The sequence below is a fragment of the Prunus avium genome, chromosome 7 (assembly GCF_965620075.1).
Source record: "Prunus avium chromosome 7, drPruAviu1.hap1.1, whole genome shotgun sequence".
NCBI lineage: Eukaryota > Viridiplantae > Streptophyta > Magnoliopsida > Rosales > Rosaceae > Prunus > Prunus avium.
Window position 1 is genome coordinate 33734198 of NC_142290.1, and position 27286 is coordinate 33761483.

General features: G+C 37.8%; 8 protein-coding genes across 10 annotated transcripts; 4 read left to right on the forward strand and 4 right to left on the reverse strand.

Moving 5' to 3' along the window:
* The first annotated feature begins 343 nt into the window (after nt 1-343).
* LOC110761348 (Wound-responsive family protein) lies at nt 344-3126 on the forward strand. Of its 3 annotated transcripts, none has more exons than XM_021963811.2 (9): nt 344-800; nt 1103-1168; nt 1407-1459; nt 1546-1602; nt 1888-1953; nt 2036-2107; nt 2300-2409; nt 2491-2582; nt 2723-3126. In XM_021963811.2, the coding sequence occupies exons 1-9, from the start codon at nt 542-544 to the stop codon at nt 2773-2775; spliced, it is 828 nt and encodes a 275-aa protein (XP_021819503.1). In that variant the 5' UTR covers nt 344-541; the 3' UTR covers nt 2776-3126. The 3 variants fall into 3 exon arrangements, with proteins under 3 accessions (XP_021819503.1, XP_088100029.1, XP_021819501.1); XM_021963809.2 differs by having other exon boundaries at nt 365-800; nt 1103-1315; XM_088243903.1 differs by lacking the exon at nt 1888-1953 and having other exon boundaries at nt 350-800; nt 1103-1315.
* Nucleotides 3127-3523: 397 nt separating this feature from the next.
* Nucleotides 3524-5622, reverse strand: LOC110761395 (ammonium transporter 2 member 3-like). Its single transcript, XM_088255996.1, has 3 exons — nt 4882-5622; nt 4491-4776; nt 3524-4110 (listed from the first exon to the last, which is right to left on the reverse strand). The coding sequence occupies exons 1-3, from the start codon at nt 5482-5484 to the stop codon at nt 3623-3625; spliced, it is 1377 nt and encodes a 458-aa protein (XP_088112122.1). The 5' UTR covers nt 5485-5622; the 3' UTR covers nt 3524-3622.
* A 4660-nt stretch (nt 5623-10282) lies between these two features.
* On the forward strand, nt 10283-16254 carry LOC110761355 (serine/threonine-protein kinase STY17). Its single transcript, XM_021963817.2, has 16 exons — nt 10283-10683; nt 11038-11152; nt 11435-11529; nt 11646-11765; nt 12338-12392; nt 13250-13360; nt 13449-13499; nt 14001-14176; nt 14252-14359; nt 14450-14523; nt 14824-14999; nt 15176-15271; nt 15510-15590; nt 15715-15768; nt 15854-15988; nt 16058-16254. Exons 1-16 carry the CDS (start codon nt 10487-10489, stop codon nt 16133-16135), a joined length of 1722 nt encoding a protein of 573 aa, XP_021819509.1. The 5' UTR covers nt 10283-10486; the 3' UTR covers nt 16136-16254.
* IQD20 (IQ-domain 20) lies at nt 16118-17339 on the reverse strand. Its single transcript, XM_021963821.2, has 2 exons — nt 16812-17339; nt 16118-16712 (listed from the first exon to the last, which is right to left on the reverse strand). The coding sequence occupies exons 1-2, from the start codon at nt 17067-17069 to the stop codon at nt 16527-16529; spliced, it is 444 nt and encodes a 147-aa protein (XP_021819513.2). The 5' UTR covers nt 17070-17339; the 3' UTR covers nt 16118-16526.
* Nucleotides 17340-17477: 138 nt separating this feature from the next.
* On the reverse strand, nt 17478-19089 carry LOC110761357 (thiosulfate sulfurtransferase 16, chloroplastic). The gene is made up of 6 exons (XM_021963820.2): nt 18702-19089; nt 18455-18565; nt 18265-18338; nt 18102-18172; nt 17970-18023; nt 17478-17696 (listed from the first exon to the last, which is right to left on the reverse strand). Exons 1-6 carry the CDS (start codon nt 18866-18868, stop codon nt 17622-17624), a joined length of 552 nt encoding a protein of 183 aa, XP_021819512.1. The 5' UTR covers nt 18869-19089; the 3' UTR covers nt 17478-17621.
* Nucleotides 19090-19924: 835 nt separating this feature from the next.
* Nucleotides 19925-22432, forward strand: LTO1 (NAD(P)H dehydrogenase (quinone)s). The gene is made up of 6 exons (XM_021963818.2): nt 19925-20334; nt 20490-20749; nt 20843-20955; nt 21575-21722; nt 21888-22025; nt 22164-22432. Exons 1-6 carry the CDS (start codon nt 19959-19961, stop codon nt 22242-22244), a joined length of 1116 nt encoding a protein of 371 aa, XP_021819510.2. The 5' UTR covers nt 19925-19958; the 3' UTR covers nt 22245-22432.
* A 1130-nt stretch (nt 22433-23562) lies between these two features.
* Nucleotides 23563-24659, forward strand: LOC110761351 (SEC14 cytosolic factor family protein / phosphoglyceride transfer family protein). Its single transcript, XM_021963814.2, has 3 exons — nt 23563-23805; nt 23900-24164; nt 24246-24659. The coding sequence occupies exons 1-3, from the start codon at nt 23682-23684 to the stop codon at nt 24463-24465; spliced, it is 609 nt and encodes a 202-aa protein (XP_021819506.1). The 5' UTR covers nt 23563-23681; the 3' UTR covers nt 24466-24659.
* Nucleotides 24660-25267: 608 nt separating this feature from the next.
* On the reverse strand, nt 25268-26830 carry LOC110761382 (F-box protein At2g26160-like). Its single transcript, XM_021963847.2, has one exon. The coding sequence runs from the start codon at nt 26465-26467 to the stop codon at nt 25280-25282; it is 1188 nt and encodes a 395-aa protein (XP_021819539.2). The 5' UTR covers nt 26468-26830; the 3' UTR covers nt 25268-25279.
* Between the last annotated feature and the right edge of the window lie 456 nt (nt 26831-27286).

The following is a 27286-nucleotide window of genomic DNA, read 5'->3' on the forward strand; positions in this document are numbered from 1 at the left end:
CTCGTAATATTATGTAACACCTAGCGTTATGCCATGTGTCGTAACGATATGTCATAACATTATGTCATATGTAAATTCATTTTCAAAATCGCAACATCATATTGGATGGGAGATTAGAAGACAGGATTTCGGGAATAGGGGTAAACTCGTTCAATTGCTTGAATTTTAAACTTGTTATACGCAATTTTTTTTAATTGAGCATCGGTTTTGATATTTTGAGCTACAAATCCCTCGCTCGCAATTGTTTCTATTTTATTCAAGCATCGGTTTCATTCGATCTCGAAAGGGAAGGGGGGTAGGTTGGAACAAAATTATAAAAATTAATTATGAGTTCATCTAGTTTAATGACATTGACATATAATTAATTAACTGGGGAGACAAGCACAGCATGGGCATATCTTGTCAAAATTCCCATTGATAAAAGCGAACCGAAGTGGAGCCAGCAAATGAAAAGAAGAAAGCGCCATATTGTTGAAATCGAAAGAAACTCAACGCTCTCTCTCTCTCTCTGTACGTTGATATTTCTTCTTCTTCTTCTATAATGATCGGAGCTCAATTTCATTTGACGGATCGCTCAGCTGCCATCCGTTCGATCCCAAGCACTTGGCCTGCTGCTAGTTCTGCTTCTTCCTCCTCGCTCCACCTGGTCTTCACGGTTCGATTAGGTTTGAGAACGACAAAACGGTGTCGTGGCCTCAAATCGATCGGCATTACCTGCAACAACTTTTCCTCTCGTTCCAGATCCAGCAATGCCCATCACCACGATTACGATTATCTCCAAGCTTCTCTCCTCCTATCAGGTCCCAACTCTCTCTGCACCACCTATGATCACATACATATATGTATAAATATACGTGTACGTATATTTCTATGTATCTATAATAACTTTTTGAATTGATTTTGATTTGATTCTGTTAAATTCTTACTATTTCGTCCAAAGATGAAGTCTTTACCTATTTGTCCATGTATTCTGTTGATTTTTATTATTTTTAATTTGTTGGTTTCGAATGTTGCAGTGTAAAGTGAAGTAATTTGTTGCTAATTCAGTGATGGGGTGTGATGATCATCTTTTGAAGTTGTTGACTGTGTTAAATTAGTGCAGAAACTATATCTCACTACCGTATGCAAAAGCGAGGGTTTAAAGAAGAGACGAAATGGCAGTCCTCTGGTAAATTGCGTCCCTTTTCAGCTCAATCAAACCGATCTCGAAACCTCTTTGATACCTTAGGCCGAAACTTTCTCCAGCGTTTCCAAAATCCCACGATTTTTCTCAAGATTTCTTGTGATGGAGACTTTTTGCTTCCAATTGTTGTAGGTATATAAAATTATGTACAGGAATATAAGTGTAATTTGAAGTGTCACACCTCTGGTCGCTAACTGTAACTTATCTGATTTTTGTTTTTCAGGTGAATTTGCCATAGAAAATCTCATAGATGCCCAATGGGGAGATGAGAATGGGGTAACTGTTTGAGTTCTGTAATTAAATCGGTTGCTTTCTTATGTAAAATGTACATTGATTGACCCCCAAAACTGGGCATTCTGCAGGACTCTCCTGATCAATTCCAGTTTGTGAGTAATCTCGTCGACAAACTTGGTTATCAAGTATGTAGTTAATTTTTTTTCTATGTATTAATTACTTTCTGAAGGGCCGAAGGCTTTTATCATTTTTCCTTTTCCTGCTTTAGCTACTCAGTTTATGTTTATTGCATGTCTATAAGGAAACCTAATGATAATAATAACTAGATTTTAGAAAAAGTGAGTGGTGAGAAGGGAATGTACGTAAGTTTTTTGTCTTAAGAGGACATTCAGTTTTTTGTCCAAGTTGATAGTGGGGTGTAAAACCATTCAGGTCATTCTCTTATTTTGTTGCTACCTCTTCAATTCCAGGTGAATATGGTGAGAATTACAGAAAGAGTGATGAATACTTACTTTGCCGGATTGTGTTTTAGCAAGGTGGTAAACCCTTATGAGTTATGACCTAATATTTTAAGAAAGTGAAGCAACCTAATGACATCAAGGTTCCTATTATCTGCAGCCAGGTGAAAACGAGGTTTTTAATGTGGATGCACGTCCGTCAGATGCCATAAATGTTGCACATAGAAGCAAGGTATATGTCTTTCTTGCATTCATCAATACAAATGCTCATAGACTGTGTCCATGCATGTTCCCGCTTCTTCATGGGCATGAAAAAAATTGTTACCTTTCTGTTGAAGTTCGCAAGATCTAAAAATCTATCGCATGCACATGACCATTTCTTTTGAAACTACTGCTAACTTTGTGTGACACTTACCATGTGCAGGTGCCCATATATGTAAATAAACGGATTGTCTTAACTGATGCTGTAAGAATCAGTTATGGGATGGGCCGAGTGCGTGATACAAAGTCTGCTTATGATGTATCTCTTGACAGGTATTGAGTTGTATTTTGTGCACCTCAAGTTTGTTTCATCAGTTAATTTCTGTTTCTAATCATTAGTTAAATTCGTTGCAGTGCTGCAGATGGTCCCGATTTTTTAATTCAAGAACTCAAGTTGGTTAATAATATCAGTTTAGCTATTAAAGAGGAAAGATATAAAGATGCAGGTATTTTATGCACTGCTTTTCTGACATATACAACATTTCTAGGTCACATTACTTCTTTTTTTCTTCATCAATTTGCTTCTGATTGCCTGATGGTTTTACATATATTGGATTATTTATCAATTAACGACTGGATCCTGCAGCTATGTGGAGAGACAAACTAGTCAAGCTTCGCAAGTCAATTCAAGGGCCTTAACCAAATATATGAGGTTAATCCACTTCTAAATAAGTTGATGCTTCTACGCACTGTTGGCTTAGCAATTCATTAGGGAGATTCTAGTGCAAGGAACACCTTTATGCATTATTGGATAATGAGAGAACTTTTAAAATATTGAATGTACAGCTACTGTAGAATATTGAATATTGACCCCAAATATGTATATGTAAAACCATGTACTTAGATGGATTCTTCAAACCATAAGCATGGTCAGCCTTCTTTGGAGATTCGTATCCACGGTTTGTAAATCTCAGCAAAGTGTTGTATGACAAGAAAGAATGAAATTGCGTTCGTTTGAATCTAATTGAAAGAATATCTTCTTGTTTCTAAGATCTTTGGTGTATTATTAGATTTGTGCAATGCTTAATCTACTGGTATTTTGAGCTGACATTTGAAAGCTTAGTGTACTCTTAATCCTTGGCAACTACAGCTACAATAGGGGCTGAACTCGAAATTCAAAATATGTTATCAAATTCTTCAAATTTCGAGTAATTCTTTTCTCTTTTTTTATTAATTCATTTTCCCAAATTACAAATTTAGCGTCTCCTTAACTTCCTTACCCAAGGGACAGATGTTTGTTCAACAATTGTCACTCCAGTAACCTAAATTACATGCCACAACATGTATTTTAATGATCCAATGAGTAGCCTTTGTATGCAAAAATGACCAGTAGCTATATTCTTCACCAATATGAACATGTACACTTTACAGACGAGAACAAAAGATGGATTAAAATAGCAGCCCGCAACGAGAGTTGCTGTACGCATTTTTTTTTTAACGACAAAGGTGGAGGCACTACAACTTATTAGAATTTCCACTACAAACTTTATTTCAGCCGTCTGCACATGGAAGGAATCCTTGGAGCCATCTGCCATCTGATCGGCACCGGTATCTTCTCACCATCTCCCCACAGAGCATAGGCTTCTTCTCCATGCACAGCATCATCACCAATGTCAAGGTCCTCTTCCTTCATCCGAAGATCAACGATACGGCTGATCAAAATGCAAATCAAGCTTGTGACAACGACATTCCATACGATAATGAAAGCTGCTCCAATGATCTGGTACCCCATTTGTATGATGCCATGACTGTAATGGCCAGTCGGGTACATCATTCTCAGAAGGTTGGCTCGAGCAAAGACGCCTGAGAGGAGACCCCCCAACAGGCCGGCCACGGCGTGGGTGTGAAAGGCCCCCAATGTGTCATCAACACTTTGGAAGAGGGCTGATCTTCTGTGCAATACCATCATGGTGTACCAAGGTATTGAACCAGACATTGCTCCCATTATTATTGCTGCCCATGGCTCCACAATCCCTGCGCAGGTAGATATTATTTGGTGGGATGCTGCAAAATTGCTTCTTCTTACTTTCTTAAATCAAAACTCGGTTCATAAACATTCATAACCATCATGTTTTTGTCTGGTTGTTTTACTTCATTTCATAGAAAGTGACAAGCAGCTACTAAAAAACATGTTCTTGAAAGATATTTTCTACGGCCTTATGAAAGCAATGTTTATGCTATGTTTTCTTGCCATATAATATATATATATATATATATATGTTACATTATCAGCCTATTTGGCACTACACTTCAAAACAAAATGGATGAGAGATAGTCTGATAACATAACATGTCATGCTTTTGTGCAAGAGAACGTCTTCATTCATTATGTCAATTGAGCAAGGATTAGTTTACCTGCACCAGGTGTGATACAGACGAGGCCAGTGATCATCCCCTGGACCGCGCCGATCACAGAGCTTTTCTTGTACACTACCATATCAAGGGAAACCCACACCAAGAGGCTAGTGGCAGTGCATATATGGGTGTTGATAATGGCCAAAGATGCAATCAAGTTTGCTGCAAATGGAGAGCCACCATTGAACCCTGTCCATCCAAGCCACAAAAACCCTGCACCTCCCAACATGTGAATTATGTTGTTTGGAGGGAAATGTTGCCTGTCATGTGATTGCCTTGGTCCTACCTATATGATAGCAACATTCAATACTAAATCACCACCCAAAAACAAAACAAAAACAAAGAAACAAGTATTATACATGGAAGGGTATTGGGTATCCATATCAATTACCCAATAAGCAGCAGTAAAACCAGCCACACCAGATGACAGATGAATCACATATCCACCAGCATAATCAATGATGTACTTCTCAAGAAACCCTTTTCCCCAAATACTGAAAGCACCAACTGTGTAAGAAAAGGTGAGCCACATTGGCACAAATATCATCCAAGCGTAGAAGTTCATCCTCCCAAGCAAGGAGCCCCCAAGCAATATCACTGTAATGGCAGCAAAAACAAATTCATAGTAGACATAATCAGCCATTGGAACATAAAAGCCTCCATACTCAGGGAGGAGAAACTTTTGGGTCAGAGCAAAACCAGGCTTGCCCAATATTGGGCAAAATCTGGTACCAAATGACATGTTGTGAGCCCAAAGAACCCAACAGATGAGGGCTGCAGCAAAGGCGTATAGGGCCATGAAAGCTGAGTTTACAGCCCATTTCTTCTTCACCATGCTTCCATAGAGTATGACAAGGCCAGGAACACTCTGCATGCCTACCATGGTGGTTGCTATTAGCTGCCATCCATTGTCTCCTTTGTTGTTCCATCGTGGTGATGCTTCGTCTGGCAGGAGATTCTCGGGGAGAAGTCCGTTGTAATCGCTATAATTCATCGAAAGCGGTAGAGAGGAGGAGAGAAACTTTGGTGAAATTTTGGAATATCTTAGCAGGAACAGCAAATATATAACAAAGTTATGAGTTGGTATTGCACTTTGTAATAATCTACAAGTTTGGTTTCTTGTAGAAAAGTATATACTTAACACTCATTGCTGGCTGATGTTACAGATTCAATTTGAAATTCTTAAAGCAGTAAGCAGGGGCACCATAATTTGGGTGCACTCAATCAATTTAGTTTTGCTTGGCCTCTGTCATTTGAGTTGTTGTTGCACTAACATTCTGAAAGCAACTCTTATTAGAAAACTTCAAAAGTTTGATACTATTTGTCTCCACACTCCACATTAGCTAGAAGAGTTGCATCAAATGGCTCCAAGAAGAGGCATAATTTGGATGTTGGCATGGGTTTGAATATGGCAGCTATTGCTTGGTGAATATGTAAGAATATTTTTTGGTTTAAATTACACCTTTGAATATTCATTTTTGTTTCCTTTTTATCTCTTTGTGAGTGATTTCATTAGCTGGGAGCGTGGAAAGCTATGGCCCATGGTATATTCTGCTTGGCCTCACCTTGAGAAAGAATCATAACTTGCAAATTGTTTAGGAACAAATAAATAAAATACATGTTATATGTGTTTGCTATAGCTTTGAACCTATTGTTCCTTCCTCCAATTGACTTAATGAAGATTCTGAGAGGCTTCCACACTACAAAAACTCCCTCACTTCTCCACATTTACCCAAAAATCAATATAAAAATTCTCCCAATTCTCCACACGAAACTTGTTGCTTTATATGCATGGCTCAATCATGCAATACTTCTAATTTTCATTTAAAAAATAAATAAAAAAAGAAGAAAAAAAAAATATTTCCAGCCATGAATTTCATGAACTGAGGAAGATTAGACTAGAAAGCCTTTCTAATGAAGTCCAAATTCTTCCTGACACTTGCAAACCTCATTGATTTATACATGAAAATAAAAAACCAATCGAGAGAAAAACCAGACACAAAAAAAGGAAGAAGAATTAATAAAGCTTTCATTAATACTTGCCATATTTATGCCAACAAAGAAGCATCACCACACACCTCCTAACAATATAGAACCTGGACCTTTTCTCTCTGATCATGCTCCAACATCCTTGCCTCACTGCACACCCACCACCTCCACCTCCACCTCCACCTCCAGATGAACTTGAAGAAGAAGAACCACCCAACCCTTTACGCCTCACTTGCTTTGATGTGCATTGACCCATAATCTGTCACCAAACCCTCCAAGCTACTTTGAAAAAAAAGAAAAAAAACCAAAACAGAATGATATATGGTACAAAGAATTGATCTAATTAACCCCAACCCAAAACAGAGCACAGCCAACAAAGATTTCTCATATATTTTTCCAGCTTAAACCCCAATTTGTTGCTCTGCTTCAGAAAAAAAAAAAGAAAAAAAGTAAGAAACTGAGAGATTTATGGTACAAAAGAAGTAAGCTAATACACCCCCAATCTAAACAGAGCAAACCCAACAAAGCTTTGCCATATCTTTCCTGCTCAGCCCACATCAGCCAGAGTTATAAAAACCCAGAAGAAACCCACTTCATGATGTTCTTCATGTCAACCTCTTGTGTCTCTCTCTCTCTCTGACTCTGTTTTTGTCTTCTCTGTGTCTCCTCTGTGTTTTTGTTTCCATTAATGTTATAAATTGACAAATTAATTGCCAAAAAGCAAAGGTTTTTAGTTTTATTTTATAATTCTGTTGTTGTTACGTTTCCTCGCATAACACGATCCATCCGACGGTGGTGATTTAATCGAGACCACTCTTGCGGTTTTGTCGTCCACGTTTCCTGTTATGATTGGCTCATTACTCAACCGTTGTGTTAAGCAAAAGGTTTGATTGTTATATTGGTTATGGACTTTTTACTCGAATAATAATATTTCCTTTTTTTTCCTTTTAATTTCCAGCTGGAATTAACAATTCCTAGACAATTATGAGTTGCAGCAACCCAATTGGTTTTGAAAAGGTAATTTATTGGGTGGAACAGTCTTTGTTTAGTTGGATAAAAGGTAATTTACATTAACTACTTCACGGTTAATCCAAAACAATAATATCAAAATTTACAATTTTTTTTATGAAATTTATGTTATCCAATAATGTGTACAATTTCTTTCGCTTTGAATTAATACGGAAATTCCAATAACAAAAAAGAATTAATACGGAAAATAAATTATAAATGAATGATTGGGTTTTCTTTCTTGCATTTAGAGAATTATTTTAAGAAAGTGAAGAAAAATTATAAGAGAGAATCAAAGGACAAGAGTGGGGTCTCACGCGTAAGTTGTTTCGACTCGAGATTGTGAGTATGCTCTGATGATGGTGGTGAGAGTAACTAATCTTCCTCTAAACTTTTTTGAATAAAAATGACAAAGGTGGGGTCATCCCACCATGGATTATGGTGCTTAACAGCTTGTGTCGTTTGTATGTGGTGGTTTAATCAATAAAATAGAATGCTATTAAAAACCATAATTTGAGATTTATGAGGTTTTTTATTTGTTAATAACAGGGCACTTAATCAAATTATTCCTACCAAATTCGAGTCTAGTAAGGGACTTTTGTTTCTTTGGGTCATGCACTGTGTTTTCTTCCAAGCCACATATGCTATTCACATTTCGATTGTCAAGGGCACGCCAATAATCCCCACCAGAGGAAATAGAAAAATATAAACTAGCAAATAACTTCAAAGTTCAACAATAGGCATTTGTGGCATCATCAAGCTACCTCTACTCTACAAACCCAATGGGACAAGTAACAACTAACACGATATGATCACCCTAAGGACCGACACCATCGTCTCCACTTTGTAGAACTACGAGATCACCCTAAGGACGCCTTTGGCATCCAAGGGTTGTAGACCGATCATAAAATCCTTTATCTTTCTCACAAATATGAAAGTTTTACGTATAATTCGTCTATCATAATGATTATCATATATAACACAAAAACTTCTCTATCAATTCATTCAATCTTAGCTTTTCGGTCTCTCATTCTACCTCGAGAACTAGAACAAATTACAATCCTCATTCCGCCTAAAATTTGAATCTTTGTTCTTATTATGTATTATGAGTGCGATGTGGTGTCTACGCCCAAACCATATATCATGACATATATATCTAACTAAAACTATGAAATCCTTTCTTGTCTTTCATTTTATGGGACGATCTCATAGGCTAACTTTGCCGTGTCCATCACTTTCACTCGTTTTCAAAGTTCCATCTCAGCGTACAAAAAGCTATCGACTCATTTTTTGTTTTTGTTTTGAGTGAATGATTTATTATACTTGAACAATTCCAAAGTTTCTATCCACAATTCATAATATTCTAACCTAATTGTGTTGATCCTACAAGAAAATCAACAACGTCATCGCATATGTAGGTAGGTCAATAAGAAACAGAAACGTCATCGATCAATATATTTATTTATTTGTTGCTCTCACCTGTCCAATGTTAGCCATTTTTAGATTAGATGCTACTTTTTATTCTCTTTAACGCATGGTATCAAAATGAAAATTAAGGATTGTCCAAAAAATTAATTAAAGATTCAAATTTTTACTTTTTTTTACATTGGTATGAAAGAAATTATGGGATTTCGATTCTAAGTGCCAAGTAAGACATAAGGGAAAGAGCCACAACCACTGTGATAACCCCACTCGACAAGATTCAATATTTGAGAGCTAACATAACAACACCCGCAAATGAGGGGTTTTATTCATCATCCATATATAGTATATACCACAAAGTGTTAACTCAATTTTAATTCTCTATTGAAAAATAACTTGATCAATAAGAAAATTAAAAACCAAAGTGAGAAAGATAGATTTCTATATAAATGTATGCTTGAATTAAAATTAAAATAGGAAATGTGAGCAAAGCAAGCAGATAGAAACCAAAATGGAATATGCTTTAAAAAGCAGAGTAGGATGAGTGCTTGTTCTTTCAAGGCTGGCCCATGACTCAATACAAATTAAATTATAAACCACCAAACCAGTACCATAATATAGTTGATAATACAATAGTATTAATTCATCGAGAATATTGAGCTATGTTAGACTAACCAATCACTTCCTTTTGCTATAGTGTGTGTTGGAGCTTGGAAGGGTCAGTTTTTTCATCAAGACATTTTACTTTGTCTCTAACATTTTCAATTTGACAACTTCAAGGGTAACCAATTCAAAACAAACTAGTTATAATCCAATACAAAACTAAGCTTTCGTATTTTATTGCAGCCAAATAAACTTATAAGATTTAGATAAGCATCACTAAACATCTGGAGTTTAGATGAGTTGTGACTGGGCTAGTGACGTGACGATTATAATTTGAGTAGATCTCTAATATCACATTGGTATACCTCAAGGTGTTATCACACATGAACTGGCTCATTCAAATAATTTTAAAGTTCCATATAAGGAACGAGTGAAGGAAAATTCCAAATTTGTCTTTCTAAAATAGAAGAAAAATATAATATAATATAATATAATAAATATTTTAAAAAACACATTATTTATTTAATTTTATTGCCAGAAACCCACATTTTTCTTTAGAGATATCCATAATTTAAAGAATTAAAAAAAATCAATCCATCATTTTCTTTAGGGATTGTGCAATGTGCACCATAAAACAAAATTAGTTTTTGCTAATAATTAATTAGCGGCAGTGATAGATAAGTCACAGATGAGTCAGCAGGCAGTGGACCCCTTGCTAAAAGCCATGGCCAAATTCAGAGAAAGAAAGAGAGAGAATCTTCTCCTTCTCTGGCTGCCTTTTTCCAGTTGAAGCTTTTCCTCTCTCTCTCTCTCTCTCTCTCTCTCTCTCTCTCTCTCTCCAAAATCTCCATCTCACTCTTCTTCTTATTAATAGCTCTGACTGAGCCTGCAGAACAGCGCATATTCTCCATTTGTAGTCTATAAATCCATTAGCAGATTTGGATTTGCTTCTCTCAAGCTTTGATTCAGCTCCAATGGCTATTGATGAAGACGTAGAGAGCTGTGGCAGCAGAGCCGCGCTCTCGTCCCACGCTCAGCCTCGCCATCAGAGACAGAAGCTCGAGGTTTACAACGAGGTGCTTCGGCGAATCCAACAGTCCAATTTTGAGGAGGCTAATCTTCTCGGATTTGATGATCAGCTTTGGCTTCATTTCAATCGCTTACCTGCTCGGTATCGTCTTAACCCTAGGTTTTCTGTTTTGATTTGTGTGTTCGTTAATTAGTTTCTATGGCTTATGGCATTGCTTGATTGGTTGCTGATAAACTATAGGAAATGTAAGCAAGAAAAAAAAGTTGGAATCTTTCTCATACTTCTGTCAAGTATCATACGAAGCTTTGTTTTCCTAGTACTAGAGTTTTCATTTTCGAATTTCTAGAGCGCTGACAGCTGGCAAGAGCTGGAAAAGAGTGAAAAATAGGAAAAAAAGAACAAAATTTGGTTAAGTTTATTAATTTTTACTTTTGGGAATTAGAGTGTATATAATTTTGAGATCTCGCTTGGCTGTTTGTTATTGTAACTATGTAGATATGCATTGGATGTGAACGTGGAGAGGGCAGAAGATGTGCTTACACATAAGAGATTGCTGCAATTTGCAGAAGACCCTGCTAATCAACCTGCCTTCGAAGTTCGCACTGTGCAGGTGAACACATAAGCAATTACTCACTATGTTGATGCTTAATGCCATCTGTCTTTGTGTGTGTGTGCATGCATGCACTTATGAATTGTGCATGTGTTGGTTGAATAGAGTTAGCTAGTGGCAACCATCTTACTTGTGTTGCCCGAATAGAGTTATCTAATCTTATCCTATATAAAAAATAGGGATGTCGTCTTCGAGTTGAAGTATTAATTATAATCAATGTAATTACCTGAGCCAAGTATCCATAAATACTTGCTATTGATGAATTTTTTTTCATCGATTTAGGTTTATCATGTCGGAAACTCTGTTGATTCGGTCCATTCAGATTCTTCAATGATAGAAGATGCACAAAGTTCTTTTAATTATTCTAACAGACAAGGGTATGGCATGATATATCAGCTGTCTTTTCCATTCTTGTTTTGCATTCAATAACCTCACTCTGTTATTTTGTATGTTTATCTTATATGTGCTTCTCTTTGAATTCTGCTGTCATCAGGATCCATCCACCACCTACCTTTGGTTCATCTCCTAATCTTGAAGCATTTGCACTTCAAGCAAATAGATACCATGTTGAAGATGGAGGTAGTGCAGTGAGTTCAACACCATTCTTTTCTAGGTAAGAAATGAACATTCAGCCCGATCTTAAGTAGTCAGTCTTCCACTGCAAAGTGGCTTCTCCCCGTCACTTTGTAGAGGTGTTTAGTTTGTTAAACTATCTGCCATTTTGTTTGTTTTTTAGATTATATTATGATAATGGTGTCTGCCCATGGACTGGGTTTGCATGTGTGAGTGAGAGAGACAGAAACAGAGAGATAGAAGAAGTCATGGTTTCTCCATTTTCTTAAAAGTTTCTCATCTGCAGTGGAATATGTTTTATGTTCTATAGGATAGTGAATGGCGTGTACAAAAAAATTTACTGTATTCTTGAATTTTTACATTTTGTTTCCGGTGCTCTCTCTCTCTCTCTCTCTCTCTCTCTCTCTCTCTCCCAGTTGTCAACTTTTCGTAATTTATAAGATTTTGTGCTCTACTAGCTACGTTGGGTGGGGCTACATATTTTAGGCTTATGCTCATGAGCCTTCTATACCACAAAGAAAAGAGTTTGATGTTGTTTACCATGAACACAAACACAAATATTCTTAATAATTTATTTGTGTTGGTTTGTTAATTTCGGTGTTAATTGTGTAGGCCTATGCATGAGATCACGTTTTCAACAGTTGACAAGCCCAAACTTCTTAGTCAGGTAGTCCTCATCTTTATATCCACATACCTGCGGTGGACCTTTAGGTTTTTACCAAATATTATTCAAATACATGCCATCATCTTTTGTTTTGGATGCTTTTACATTAGCTGATTATACATCTGATTATGCTCATATCTGTTGATATTCGGCATACATCATTAAAATATGTGTTTCAATTTTCCTTCCAGAATTTCCTATATGGTGGCTTTTGTTTTTTATTTGATATCATTAAAATTCTATGATCAAACTTGAGTACCAAGATACATAATGTCTCTAAACTTTGTTCCATCCATTTAAAGAATATCTTAAACAATGATGTTTTCTTAGTTTCCATATTCCCATCTCAGCTGTGATATATATAGGTTACTGCTGAATGGCTCTGAAAATTCACATTTGTTTATCAGTGGTTATTCGTTGCATGCAATTGGGAATTTGTGCTTGAACTAGAATTCAATCAAGAGGCAATGGACATGTAGGTTTTTAGTTTCCTTTTATAGAATAAGTTTTTATTTTCTAAAAGGATTATGCTGTAATAGGATGATCTGACTAGTGGGGCTCTAGAGTCTTGATTTGTCTATTTTCAACCATGTAAATAATGTCAAATGTTTGGAACTCTATCAGGTAGCTCCGAGTGACTTATCTTTTTCCACGAGGTATGTTTGGTGGAACAGTTCCTAGGTTATGAACCTTAGAATTTCTTGTTAATTGATTAGGCTATCAATTGAATATAATTGTGAGTTTTCTAGAATGTCTAAGATTCAACAGTTATATGGAAAATTTTGTGTCCTGTCTGTCTCTGACTGAAGTACTCACTCACTCGCTTACTAAAAGATACATCTTAGTGATTAATTTTCCAGTTAACTTCATTACTTGCTGAGATTGGACTGAATATTCAAGAAGCTCATGCTTTTTCCACTGTCGATGGATTTTCTCTGGATGTTTTCGTGGTCGATGGTTGGCACTATGAGGTACGAGTTTGGATGTTTCAGCATAGATGTTTGAGTCACATTCTTCTTGTTCATTGAACAAAGTGTTCTTCCATGTGGGAACATTTAGGAAACCGAGGAGCTTAAAAGTGTGCTGCAAAAGGAAATTTCAAAATTAAAGGTAATTTTGCTCCTTAATTTTCCTTAGTTTATTGTTGTGTATGATCTAGAACAAAAGTTGAATTGTCCATGCTTTGAATAGACTTAGACTATTTATGGGTATGTGAATGCTCTGGCCGGTTTCATTTCAAATTTAGTGAACTTTGTTTTTTGTCTTGTGAAAGCCGGATACCACCTAACTTGTAACCATCAGTCAGAAAGTTTGGGTTCACCTTTCCCAGGTGATCATGTGATTCACTGTGAATTCATCCTTTGTACCATCTTTCAATTTCATAATTTGTTTTCCACTACTATTTGATTATTTAATAAAAACCATTTGTAATCCATATTGCTAGTAATACTTCACTTGCAAATCCAGACTATTAGTTTATTTTAAACTTTAATACTGCCACGGAATATGCATCTATTTTGCCAAAGCGCCCCCCTCCCCCCCCCCCCCCCCCCCCCCCCCCCCCCAAAAAAAAGAAATATTCATTAATGATTTTTCTCAAATGTTTTGCAGGAGCAATCTTGGTCAAAACAACATCCAATTGCTGCTATTGGCGAGGACAACCAAACAAGGAATGAGTCTTTCCCAGATTGCATAGAAATACCAACTGATGGAACAGATGTCTGGGAGATTGATACGAGGCAGCTGAAATTTGAGAACAAAGTTGGATCTGGGTCATTCGGTGATCTGTAAGTTATATTTTGAATTCTGTGTTGGATTGCATGCAGGTGCTTGTTTGACTTTCTATTTCCAACTTCTTTCAGGTACAGAGGCTCATATTGTAGTCAGGAGGTTGCCATAAAAGTTCTCAAACCGGAGCGCGTCAATGCAGAGATGCTGAGAGATTTTTCACAGGAAGTTTATATACTGAGGTTTATCTAAATACCTGCGTATGCTTGTTAGTGGCAGTTGTCATTTTTTATACATCTTTTTTAAACTCCTTGATATCATGATTTTGGCAGGAAGATTCGGCACAAGAATGTTGTGCAATTTATAGGTGCATGTACAAAGCCTCCAAACCTATGCATTGTGACAGGTATGTATAAGAGAATCCTTTATATTATCGATCCTCATGTGCTCAAGTTTCTCATTATATGAGAAGTCATGATTGTTACTGATGGCTGCCGTACTTTCATCTTTGCTACATCATGTCTAACTAGTTACAACTAGAAGAAAATAAGCCTGTGGTGTTGTGATAGAAGTGATTGGTAACATCTATGAATTTTCATTTTATTAAATATGTGGTGCATTTTGAATTTGTTATTTGTAGTTTACTTGGCCTCCTTTTCCAATTCACTGACAAACACCTTTTGATGCTTATGTTTCTGCTTATCAGAATTTATGTCCAGAGGAAGTGTGTACGACTTTCTGCATAAACATAGGGGTGTGTTTAAGCTTCCCTCTCTGCTCAAAGTAGCAATTGATGTTTCCAAGGGAATGAACTATTTGCACCAAAATAATATAATCCACAGGGATCTTAAGACGGCCAATCTTCTGATGGATGAACACGAAGTAAGTGGATTCCCCGACTCTTCAGTGAATGATTCATTGTGTGTCAAATATGTTTTTCCTTTGCATTTATAGAGATTTAAATTCAAAAAGAACTTTCCTGTGTCAATTAACTATTCTTTCATAAGCATGTTTTCTTTGATTTGTAATGATTAAAGTCGTAGATCCTTCTTGTACAGGTCGTTAAGGTTGCTGATTTTGGCGTTGCCAGAGTGCAGACTCAGTCTGGAGTGATGACAGCTGAAACTGGAACATACCGCTGGATGGCTCCAGAGGTAGGCATCGTCTTGGCTATCAACTTTTATTTTGTGGAATAATATTGCAAAGAGAATAATTTCCAAGTGTTTGCAGTCAAAATTGCTTGATAGTGATACGATTAATAGTTTAGTAATTCATGGGGTTCATACTCAAATCAACTAAGCTTTTATCCACAAGGGTATTTACAGCTATCATGGGGTTTAACAATGACTAGGTTGGTTGATTGGACTTTAATTCATTTTTTCTTGAATGAAGGTCATTGAACACAAACCATATGATCACAAGGCAGATGTTTTCAGTTTTGGAATAGTACTGTGGGAGCTTCTAACAGGACAAGTAAGTGCTATTTTTCTTTGCAAGAATAAGTTTTTTTTTTTCCCGCTAATTACTTCAGCAATCCATGAGTTCATAATGGCATTAATTTCAAAACTCATGGTCATCTTTATGATGTATTTACCAGCTCCCTTACTCATCGTTGACCCCATTACAAGCAGCAGTAGGTGTGGTGCAAAAGGTATACTTACCCTCCCAATTTGGCATAATGTAATGTGCACAATATTATTATCGAATCACTCTAATTGGCATGGCTGTCCTGTCAGGCCTTACGACCTACAATTCCCAAGACCACTCACCCAAGGTTCGCCGAACTGCTTGAGAGATGCTGGCAGCAAGACCCAACTCAAAGACCCCACTTCTCCGATATTGTAGAAATCCTGCAGAATTTGGCCAAGGAGGTACTTTCTTACCCAACGGTAAACCTTCTGGCCCATAAAACATATTTAAATCCTTTAATCTTGAAACAGGTCGGAACTGAGGGAGAAGATCGACGTAAGGATAAATCAGGTGGTTTTTTCTCGGGACTGAGATGGGGCCATCACTGAGCACAGAAGATAAGAGAAATCTGATTTTGTATGTGGACCATTTTCATTGCACAAACCTTCTGCATTGTACAGACTTTGCCAAGCAATCACACAGTTTTTATTGAAGTTCTTGTTTTTTCTGGTGGTCTTCTCTTTATAGACTCAGTTTTTCTTCGTCTAAATTAGGCCCACCAGTTAGCGGTAAAGCCGTCGTAGAAAGATAATGTAAACTACCTTGTGGTATTAAAATTTTTGTTTTAAAAAGAAACCGCACCTTATGTAGGAGAAGAATTTTGCTGAATCTTAAACTTAAAAGTACACAGCCTTTTATCAGGAAATTCTTTGACTTCACAGATCTTTGTATTTAAAGTCTTAATGTCGGACATTCATTAGACATGTTTATCAAACACGGTTAAGCTGCGACGGATCTGCCATTGCTAGACTCGCTGAGAAGCTGCCGTGCACGGACCTTGACCTGCAACCGGACAAGCGCATGCATGCAATGGAGAGCCATACGTGCTTGTTTCCGCACACACACCCCACGAACCAAGGCTTGCAGCTTCACCAGGCTCCTCAGTGCTCGAAATGCTTGCCTGGCCTGTCAAATTGTTTAAATCATCACAAACCTACAAATTCAACAATTATCATCCATCAAACAAATCTGGCCATATGAAAAATAACCAGTGGGTTTACGTACAAGATGCCCCCTGAAAAACGCTTGGAGCTTGATGGCTGCAATATCTTCGTGGGATAAAAATTTCTTTGTGGATGATGAAGATGATGAAGCAGAGCCGTTGAGATCTTGGTACCTGGCTGATTCTTCATGAGTGCTTGGGCTGGTGTTGGTGTAGACGACAATGATGTCTCTGTTAGATGATCTGCCTAGCTTTCTTCGAATTGTTTTGAACCATTTCCGGTAACTTCCCATTCTTGTATACTTGTTGTCGTATGACATTTAAAAAGAATGCGAGTTGAGTTGGGGCATGCATTCTCCATTTTAAAGCAAATTGAAAACGGTGACGTAAAGGGAGGAGATGTGGACACCATGTTCATGTTTTCCCTTCATTTCCCGAGAGAGAGAGAGAGAGAGAGAGAGAGAGAGAACGTGGAGGGATGAATATATCTCTCTACCCACCAGCTGTGTGTGTGAGTTTGAAGCATTCTACAGTGAAAGTCTCAAACTCAGAGAGTTGTCAGAACAACAACGTGCACTTTTCACTTGCGCAACGACATGTCGTATTTCTCAAATGGTATTATCAGTAGTATATCAATCAACAATTTTTGGTTGTGAACTCTCATAAGCATAAAGCAAGCATATAAGATAGGATTTTCAACTCTGGTAAAAGTGGAGCACTTCTCTAACTTGTTTACAAAGTTTGCTGGGTGATTGATTTATTTACCAACTTTTCTTTTTGTTTCATACACATTACATATGACCTTTTCTTTGACCCTCTCTCTCTCTCTCTCTCTCTCTCTCTCTCTCTCTGTGGCAGGACACAATCAAGTTTCATTTCTCTGTTGGAAGTCCAGTCTGTGTCCAAGCAGCATATCCACCAGCTATGTCTGTAATGCCAGTGAAACCCTGCAAAAAATGGAAAGCCATTGAGAAAACTCAACCAATTTCAAGTTCTTTGAACCCAACACCAGTTCCATTAATAAAAAACATTGCATCCTTTTCTACCCAATATTATTTTATGTGGATTTTCATAAAATATACCATTATATTAATGATCATAGTTAGCTATATAACATGTCAAAAAGACACATTCTGTCTCTGGCTGAAGTCTTTTTTCTGAATTTTTATATGCAACACAACCTATTTGATAACGACGTTCAACCAAAATTGTGTGCTTACAGCAGCTAGGAGATCTGTTGCAGCCATCATGGACCTTTTCCCAAGCTGGCATCCCTGTCGAGCCAAGAGGTTAAAAACTTATATGGGGGCTAAAATTCAATAAAAAAGACAGTGAAAATAACTGGAACTCACAACAATAATCTCATCATGTTTTCTGAAATGTGATGCCACTTCTTTTAGAAATTCAGGGTTCTTTGACATCCCTGCATACAACAACACAATTACAAATGAATACAATCATTTAATTTTAGAAAAAAAATAATCAAGAAGAAGGTGTGAAGAACAAAAAGTGAACCTGATCCAAGTTTGTACAAGTAAGGGATGTTAACAGCCCCAGGGGCATGCCCTCTACTGAACTCATCAGGGGTCCTGCACAAACACAAACAATTAACCCAAAAACAAAAACAATCAAACAAAGAAATCAAGATTAATTAACAGAGTGATAAACTTAATAGAGAAATTAAAATAAAAAACAAAGAGAGTACCTGACATCCAAATATTTGTGTCCAGCTTGAAGAAGCTCATGCGCCACACGAACTGGCACTGAAGTTGGAACACCAACAGCTTCCAAATTCCCTTTCTGGGCAGCTCTCGGACTTTCCCAGTTGCCAAACAACATCACAGTTGGTGTCAAACACAATATTTTTTAACTTATAAAAAAAGCAGAATTCTATTTTAAGTTTTGTTTTTTTTTGTTTTTGGTTGGTGGGTTTCTTTGTGCTTGCTACTTACCAGAAGCTGCAGTTCTTGTTTTGAATTCCAGTGCCATGTCTCTGCAGATTCACATTGAGTGACAAAAGAGACCTCTGATTGAGATTTTGAGGAGAAAAAAGTGAAGGGGGTTGAAGTGCAGAGCCAGTAAGGCAGGAGGAGGAAGACACAAGAGAAATTGCCACCATTTTTAATATTGTTGGATTGTTTTGAAGATAGCAAATTGATTATGTTTTGGTTTTGGTATCTGGGATTTGCAGATTGCAATGTGCGAGTGAATGTTTTAGCACTTAGCAGTGAAATATGGAATATGGTTAAGGAGGTTGTGTGAGGAGGTTGTGTCATTATTTATTTAATGGGTGTGTCAGCAGAGGGCAGAGATGATGACAAGATGAGAGAGAGAGAGAGAGAGAATAGGGGCTTGGATGCCACGCCAAGTCTTGCTGTTTCTGATTTCAGATAAACCCAACAGGAGGCACACATACTTTTGCATGGATAAGTTTCAATCTTTCGACCTTGAGTTAAAGAAAGAGGCAATGGATGTACACCTGGGTGGCTGAGAGTGCAGACAAGATTCTTTCGGTTTTGGAATTTGATATTATATATCCCATCCAATAAAAATCTCAATTTTTTTTTGTTCTCTCAGAAACAATCACATAAATGATCTTTTTATTTTATTTTGGTAAAAACTCTTATATGTGATGTGATACATCAACTATTTGGACGAATTGTGTATTTTTTTTTCTTTTTTCTAAAAAAAACTATTTGGTCAAAAATCTTTTTTTTATATACTTAATTCTAAAATGATTCCAATATTAGAAATGAAAATACCATATATTCAGAGCTAGATAATAGAAAAATAAGCTATAAGGGGCTTGTAACTTAAGTGATTAAGAGTATTTATCCTTACATCCGAGATCTTGGGTTCAAAACCCCCCTCCCTAATATGATTTGTATAAATAAATAAATAAAAGTTAATGTAACATGACGTAAGTCTGTGTTTTAGTTCCTCGTTGATCTGAGTAAGTTTTGTATGTGACGGTGATCCCATGTTAGGGCCCTCCTCACGAGGTATAAAAACTTTCATGGGATGATTAGCAAGTAATTGTTTTGGGCTCTCCTCCAAAAAAGATCAGTAAGTAATTTGGGTTGGGCTATAAGCAAAGCTTCATAGACATAAGGCCCAAGATTGAGGTCACAGGAGCTTAGTTCGGCCCATCCAGCCCAGATTAATCCCCGCGAGTCTCAGTTGATTTTCAGGTGGAATGTGAGAGTGGAATGGCTACCTTGGCGTTCGCGAGCCTAACAACTCCTCCATTCTCGTCGGCGCGAAGGTCTCTGTCCATCCATGGCAGATTCACTTTCCTCCATAAAACTCTGGGTTGGGGTCGGAGATCTCTGCTGCTTCCCATAACATGTTCTTCTTCCGAATCCGAGCCGAACCAAAACGCCGACGCCGATGCCAAAACGGCGTCGTTGGCGCCGTCGTCTTCGAGTAGCTTGACCGACAAACTATATGTAGGGCTCGGGGGCGTTGGGTTTCTAGAAACGACGTACTTGACGTATCTCAAGCTAACGAATTCTGATGCCTTTTGCCCAATCGGCGGTGGCACCTGCAGCGACATCCTCAGCAGCGATTACGCCGTCGTTTTTGGTATTCTCTTCAACTCCATACCCAACTGAATTCAAATATACAATGACCCAAAACAAGAAAAATTTAAACTTTCGACTGGCCTTTTGTGAATTGGAAATGAATTACATTGATTGTATGCAATGTGTTTAAAAGAAGGTTCCTTTTGGTTTTCCCAGGTGTTCCTCTTCCATTGTTTGGTATGGTTGCATATGGGTTAGTTGCTACTCTTGGTGTGCAGCTATTGACTGCAAAGAAGTTGCCTTTTGGGATAGGTGAATCTAATGCTCGCCTGGTTTTACTTGGGACTACAACTTCCATGGCAGCTGCTAGCGCTTGTTTTTTGTACATTCTTAGCACTAAATTTTCAGGAGCTTCTTGCTCGTATTGTTTGTTATCAGCTTTGCTCTCTTTCACCTTATTTTTCATCACTTTAAAGGTTAGCTAGCTTTTTTCTGTTTTTCATTTTCATTTTCTTTGATTTGATGTTATTGGCAATGACTAGAATTTTGGTGGGTTTATTATACTGTAGGATTTAGGGTTGGAAAAAGTACAGAAAGAGGTGGGCTTGCTGCTATGTATAGCTAGCTTGGTGTTTGTGACTCTCAACAGGTCATATAGTGCTTATCCGCCTGTCTCCTCAAGGTGATTAGCCTCGCTCATGCTATTTTGTTTTTCATTTTCATGAATATGTTAGTTTGGGAAGCTATTTGGTGATATGAACCCATATTTTGCTCTGAAGCTCAATCTTTTAGGATTATGGGCATGCCCTTCCAACTAACTTGACACAGGAGGAAATAAAAATTTAAACTTTATAAAGAGTGGCATTATGATTAGTAGGAAATATAGGAGATTGATAAACATAAGTGATTAAGGACTTTAATTAGTTCGTATAAAAAAAATTCTTGTAAAGGACGTTCTACATCACTTTCGGAACTTTTTGAGTAAGCAATTGATTGTGAACTGCCAGTTCGATGGTTATTTATATGAGTTGGATTGTTGTTTTACTATGTAGTCTATTTAGTTGAGACTAAAGGTGTTGGCTACTTGACTACTATGTAGATGAAATTAAGATCAGTATTGTGTGTTTATTGACCTCATCAAACCTTTCCCATGGTTTGGTTGGATCTAAATTCACCAAGTTACTTATTTGAATGATCACAAATATCATCTTGGTAGATTATGTTAGCCGGTTATTTTCTTTGTCGGTTTTCTGTGTTCATTGCGCTCATATTTTTTTTCTTATTACTTATGTTGTTAACAGCCCGTCAGAAATTGATCTTCCATATTTTACAACTGAGATAACAACACCGTCAAGTCCTTTTGCTATAGCTCTTGCAAAGCATCTGAATGCTATAGGTGCTAAAATGTATGGGGCTTTCTGGTGTTCACATTGTGTAGAACAAAAACAGGTACTTTTCCCTTTTTAGTTCCTAATTAAATGTGATTCAATCATGAAGTTTCTCTCTTCATCATCTCTAAAAGGTTTTCCCTAGTTTCTTCCAATGTGTAATGTTCAGGAAGGCATTATCCGTAAGTTTTGATGTATCCTATTGTTTGTTTTGTCCATCATGTAGATGTTTGGGCGTGAGGCAGCAAAGCTGTTGAACTATGTTGAGTGCTTCCCTGGTGGATTTAGGAAGGGAACTATAATGGCAAAGGCATGTATTGATGTTGGAATTGAAGGTTTTCCTACATGGGTGATAAACGGGCAGGTGATAAATCCCATCATAGATTATTCAATATTTTCAATATATATTCTCATGCAAAACCTAGCAATAGGAACCTGTTGCTGTAAAAACTTGTTTAAGATAGATATACTTTGTTCTCATAAAGCTTGGCGCTTCTTACAGGTTTTGAGTGGAGAAAAAGATTTTACAGAGCTCGCACAGGAATCTGGGTTTGAGTTGAATGAATCCAGTCCTCCCCCATAGATTAAGACATCGTGTTTATTATGCCATTACACGTAAAGATCATAGAAAACTTGTTGTATCATTACATAGCCGATCGTTGATCGCGACGACTGGGCACCTCGGGGTATTCATTATCTTGTACAACTCTTGCCTGTAACTGTAAGCATTTATTACATTTCACTGGAATGAAGAAGCTAGTTAGATGTGTAGATTGGAAACTTATTATTGATTTACAAGATTTAAGGGAGTCCTTTGTAATATGTTTACACGCCAAATTTGTTGTCTGTAATGACTTCTTTGTAAGCAAGCATGGGTCATAAGTCCCCTTTAAGATGAACAATAAAGTCGCAATCGAAGACAATCTTGAGCATTCAAACAGAACTGGACAAAGGGATTGGGTGTGGACTCTGCAAAAGTCTTTAGCTAACTTTAACTTATATTATCATCAACCAATATAAATTGAATAGAATAATTCCTATAGGATGAGATGATGAGATCATGCTCACTGTGGAAGTTAGCTGCCATAAGATTATTGTTGAGTTTTCTTTAAATTATTATTTGTCTACGTGGAGCTTATATAGGCATAAAAAAGCTGCATTGTTTACTACGTAAGCCTTTAACCTATTTACTAACAGTCTGATTAATGGATAGGATAATTTGTGGAATTGAGTTCCTTTTCTTTTTTATTTGGTCAACGAATTTGTTTGAAATTGCGTATACGTTTTCTATTTTTTAACACGAGCCATGTCTAAACTATAATGGGAGAGATAGTGGCGGAACTAGAATTGTAAGATTGGGGGGTGTCTAATTTAATTTAAAGAGGTAATTAACTTAAATTATAAGTTGTCGATTATTAAGTGTATAGTAGAGGAGGGATGTCAAAAAAATTAGGGAGGCCAAGGCCCTTCTTAGTTTAGGAGTGGCTTCACCCATGATAGGAGGTTTCTTACATACACATTACTAAGGTGTTATGATAGGAGGTTTCTTACATACACATTACTAAGGTGTTATGGAGTTCGATCCTTTAACATGAGACAACTAAGTTGCAAATGAAAGACTTTTTTCAATAAGCTAGAACCGGTTGGTAAAATATGGGCTTTTATATCATCTTTCTTTGTTAGGCTTCATTTACTTGAACTGCCAGCCCACTCTATTCTCTATCCACAAATCATTCATGCCACCACCAGCAGTCAGCAGTCAGCAGTCAGCAATCCAAACCGCTGTCCGACGCGGACACACCGGCCCCACTTGGCCCGCTCAAAAGTGAAGATACCTTGGAATATTCCCTCGCCCCTTGAATTCCTGATCCAGTCACCAAAATAATTACGCTTGTCCTCGCCTCCATTCCTCCTCATCAATCAACCCTCTCTCGCCTCGGACGCCCATAAAATTCCACTCCCCCTTCTTTAAATTCCCTCACTTTCTCTCCATCCAAACAAACCACAACACCAAAAAGAAATGCCTACTCAAATATCCGAATCCGAACAACAGCAACTCATCGAAAAGCTCGACATCTTCAGAATCAAAGGCAGAGACAAGCGCGGGCGCTCTATCCTTCGCGTCATCGCCAAATTCTTCCCAGGTACATATATATATATTCATCTTTTTATTTATTTTATTTTTTCGTCGAAGTTTCGTGATTTTTATTTAATTTTTCATTTTGATGATTTAATTAGCGAGGATTGTGAGCGTGGATGCTCTGCGCAAATATTTGGAGGAGAAAATATTTCCAGAATTAGAGAAGAAGCCGTTCGCGGTGTTGTACGTGCACACCGGAGTTCAAAGGTGCGAGAACTTCCCCGGAATCTCCGCCATCCGATCAATCTACGACGCAATCCCGATCAACGTCAAGCGCAACCTCGAAGCTGTGTATTTCCTCCACCCTGGCCTGCAAGCCCGCCTCTTCTTAGCCACCTTCGGCCGCTTCCTTTTCACCGGAGGGTAATATTTCATTAATTTTTTTGGATAAGCGCATTTTAGTATCTGTTTAGTTTCCTGAGCTAACGTGCGCGATGGCTGCAGGGTGTATGGGAAGCTGAAGTACGTGAGCAGGCTCGATTATCTGTGGGAGCACGTGCGGAGGAGCGAGATTGAGGTGCCTGAGTTCGTGTGCGATCATGATGAGGACTTGGAGGACCGTCCGATGATGGACTACGGATTGGAGAGCGATCATCCGAGGGTGTACGATGCGCCCGCGGTTGATTCGCCTGTGTCCATGTACTCCATGAGATGCATCTCATAGTCAACAATTATTTAGGGTTAGAAGTTACATCGGATGTTTCCATTGGGCCTTCCAGTTAGAGCAGTTAGCCAATGTTTTAGTTGCATCTTTATTCTCTTTGTTACAATTTCTTTAGATAAATACTTTTGTATAAATCCTAAATCCAAAATTTCAGTGTTCATTAATAGAGGACTTATCTTCGGACTTACAATTAATAGAGGACTTATCTTCGGACTTACAATAATTACACGTAATGAAAGAGATAGACATTAAATATTAACCTTCGTAATCACATTCTTTGATCGGGTCCAAGCCCGACCCTAAGGGGAGTCCTGTGAAGCGCCTAAGCCTGATCTCAGGGAGGGCCTCAAAAAAAACCCAAAAAAGGCCTAAAAGGCATCATTGGATCCTTATGTTTTTATGCATGCTTGATTAAATTGGAGTGGTTTTACCCCAACTCCATCGGCACAATTCTAACTGTTTTCTATTGTTCTCCTCAGTGTGTCATTTCTAAGGTTATTGGGCTAGGCAAACTCCTCAAGAAGAAAAGGCCTGCCTTGACAGGTAAAGAAGACTACCTCTTATTAATATGACTTCACTTCTGCTATAAATGAAGTGGAAACCTTCCCTGCCCATCACTGACTGCATATTGCCTTCTATGAACTCATGCCTAATTCAGAGGAAAAAAATAAAATTATAAAACGTATTTAGCGACGATGCGAACACATCAGGTTTAGAGATTATATGTGATATATCATAGGATCAACCATAAGGCAACCAAATTACAACCAGATACCATAATTTTAACTAAGATTTACATAACTCAACTCAGTGCCTATAGGCTAAGTGTGGTTTGTTTTTGTTTTTTTCTTTTAGGCGTAGGCCAAGTTGAGGGTGGCAAAAAGATGTTACAGGAGCCTGGATTATATGGTAATGGCAAGAGACTACCATCTTCTAAGTTGAACGCACAAATCTTAAATTTTCTTCCTAATGAATAATTACTGTAACATTTGGTAAAGCAAGGATCAGAGAAATAAATGCAGCTCCTTTGACATCCAGGAAAATCCCCAGCAGGAACAGAGAAGCAACAGTTATTATCACCCACACACAATATCCTACCATCCAAACCTTCCATCTCAACCCATTTCCTCTCAACTGCATTCAACTTGTAAACCCTGAATTTAACCGGAACGAAACGATGTTGTTTCATTCTGTTCGGGTATCTTTCCACTAGAAGTATCTCCCCCAATGACTCCACTAAATTCTTGATGCAATGGACGCCGCTGTCATGATCAGGACTTCTCGGAGATGCAATCAGTGTCATCTCCAAGGAAGGATCAACCACCACAGCTGTGCTATTGTGGCAAACAGCATAGAACTTTCCCTCAAAACAAATAACATCTTCAAAAAACTCAGAGGTTATATCCTTGACCATGGTGCACATTTCAATGTCAGGGCCTAATTTGCCGTGGTATAATTTTCCAGCCGCAACCACCATGATTGCAGGCCAATCAGGGCTCAGTGATATGGCCACTCTGTGGCTACTAACACTTTGGTCAAAGTGGTACATGGTGTAAGTTTTTGCCAATTCAAATACTTGAAATTCTAACAAGTTTAGTAGCTTTGGAAACACTGACTTGGGCAAACGCTTTATGTGGAAGGATGAGGAGAGTGGATGTAACATGCTAGTTTCACCTGATTCTCCTTCCCTGAGCCTAACCACCCAACCCCTTGTACTCGAAGTCGAAGCAGAAGCATCTGAGTTTATGTTGGGAGGAGGTACTAGATGGTAGACTATGCTCTCGGTGATGGTCAAGAAAAAGCAGTTAACAGGAAAATGTAACTTCATCATAATTCTGATGGGAAAACGGGGTTGTTTCTGATCAAAGGGAGGAACAGATGATCGCCATGACCTACAGATGGCACGAAATCGTGAGATATCGGTTTTAGTTTTGAGGCGCTTTCCTATGGCCTCTAATAATTCGGTTGGAAGATTGTTCCAGGGGACGACTCTATCAGCCATTTACACGGCTTTGAGAAGTTGTTGCTCCATAATCGGACGAAGGCATTAAGATGTGTTTCAGAGCACTTGGGTTGTGTCGATCCTCGCCTTAGAAAGCAATGTGTGGCCGGCCTAATCTGATATAAACAAGAAGGAAACATCGGTTTCTTCTTGTATTTATAAAGTATTCAAGAGGACTTGCTTTTATAAAATACTGAGCCAACATATTATCAGAGATTGATTTTTTGAAGGACCTAAGCCAGGTCGAGGGTTGACAAAAGAGTTTGATTAAACAAGGTTCTCTTGAAGATTCTATAAAAACAAAAACAAAAAATGTTCGTCTTTTTAAGATTCTGTCCTACTAGCTCTGCTCCAAACTTTATATACCAAGAACATTGCATTGCATATATAGAGATATATTACTCTGTTCTAATTTTCTCCCTCTCCAGTCTCCAGAAGGAATGGCCAGTGAAAGAGTAGTCCAATGGAACAATCTTCCGAGTGAATTATTAGAGACTCCGGTTAGTACAATAACAAGGAGTTCATGATGAATTTGTGACATCACATATAATATTTAGCGCTCACGTGCTAATTAATTAGTAAGTTAATATGGTATTACTAAACTTAAGTAGAATGATGATAGCAAGTAATCCTTGTTTAATGTAGATGAGCCACACTGTGATCTCATGCGGTATTACTGTAATGCATGTTATGCTCTTTTTGGGTTGGCTCCAAAAAATAAAAAATAAAAACCCTTTGGGCCGTTTAGTTTGTATTTTGGGCTCTGACGGGCCCTTTTGTTTTGGCGAAAGTGGTCCATCAGTCCCCCAAGTTCATAAA

Excerpts from the sequence above, each read along its gene's own strand:
- LOC110761348 (XM_021963809.2), top strand. The coding sequence starts at position 542 with ATGATCGGAGCTCAATTTCATTTGACGGATCGCTCAGCTGCCATCCGT. Across the intron at positions 1,460-1,545 it reads AATGGGGAGATGAGAATGGG|GACTCTCCTGATCAATTCCA; the intron begins GTAACTGTTTGA and ends GGCATTCTGCAG. Across the intron at positions 2,410-2,490 it reads TATGATGTATCTCTTGACAG|TGCTGCAGATGGTCCCGATT; the intron begins GTATTGAGTTGT and ends AATTCGTTGCAG.
- LOC110761395 (XM_088255996.1), bottom strand. The coding sequence starts at position 5,484 with ATGAATTATAGCGATTACAACGGACTTCTCCCCGAGAATCTCCTGCCA. Across the intron at positions 4,777-4,881 it reads GTTTTACTGCTGCTTATTGG|GTAGGACCAAGGCAATCACA; the intron begins GTAATTGATATG and ends GCTATCATATAG. Across the intron at positions 4,111-4,490 it reads CTGTATCACACCTGGTGCAG|GGATTGTGGAGCCATGGGCA; the intron begins GTAAACTAATCC and ends CTACCTGCGCAG.
- LOC110761355 (XM_021963817.2), top strand. The coding sequence starts at position 10,487 with ATGGCTATTGATGAAGACGTAGAGAGCTGTGGCAGCAGAGCCGCGCTC. Across the intron at positions 11,530-11,645 it reads AATTATTCTAACAGACAAGG|GATCCATCCACCACCTACCT; the intron begins GTATGGCATGAT and ends TGCTGTCATCAG. Across the intron at positions 14,360-14,449 it reads CAGGAAGTTTATATACTGAG|GAAGATTCGGCACAAGAATG; the intron begins GTTTATCTAAAT and ends TGATTTTGGCAG.
- IQD20 (XM_021963821.2), bottom strand. The coding sequence starts at position 17,069 with ATGTCATACGACAACAAGTATACAAGAATGGGAAGTTACCGGAAATGG. Across the intron at positions 16,713-16,811 it reads CGTTTTTCAGGGGGCATCTT|GCCAGGCAAGCATTTCGAGC; the intron begins GTACGTAAACCC and ends ACAATTTGACAG.
- LOC110761357 (XM_021963820.2), bottom strand. The coding sequence starts at position 18,868 with ATGGTGGCAATTTCTCTTGTGTCTTCCTCCTCCTGCCTTACTGGCTCT. Across the intron at positions 18,566-18,701 it reads AACAAGAACTGCAGCTTCTG|TCCGAGAGCTGCCCAGAAAG; the intron begins GTAAGTAGCAAG and ends CAACTGGGAAAG. Across the intron at positions 17,697-17,969 it reads CAACAGATCTCCTAGCTGCT|GGTTTCACTGGCATTACAGA; the intron begins GTAAGCACACAA and ends CATTTTTTGCAG.
- LTO1 (XM_021963818.2), top strand. The coding sequence starts at position 19,959 with ATGGCTACCTTGGCGTTCGCGAGCCTAACAACTCCTCCATTCTCGTCG. Across the intron at positions 20,956-21,574 it reads TATCCGCCTGTCTCCTCAAG|CCCGTCAGAAATTGATCTTC; the intron begins GTGATTAGCCTC and ends TGTTGTTAACAG. Across the intron at positions 22,026-22,163 it reads CATGGGTGATAAACGGGCAG|GTTTTGAGTGGAGAAAAAGA; the intron begins GTGATAAATCCC and ends CGCTTCTTACAG.
- LOC110761351 (XM_021963814.2), top strand. The coding sequence starts at position 23,682 with ATGCCTACTCAAATATCCGAATCCGAACAACAGCAACTCATCGAAAAG. Across the intron at positions 23,806-23,899 it reads CATCGCCAAATTCTTCCCAG|CGAGGATTGTGAGCGTGGAT; the intron begins GTACATATATAT and ends TGATTTAATTAG. Across the intron at positions 24,165-24,245 it reads CGCTTCCTTTTCACCGGAGG|GGTGTATGGGAAGCTGAAGT; the intron begins GTAATATTTCAT and ends CGATGGCTGCAG.
- LOC110761382 (XM_021963847.2), bottom strand. The coding sequence starts at position 26,467 with ATGGCTGATAGAGTCGTCCCCTGGAACAATCTTCCAACCGAATTATTA.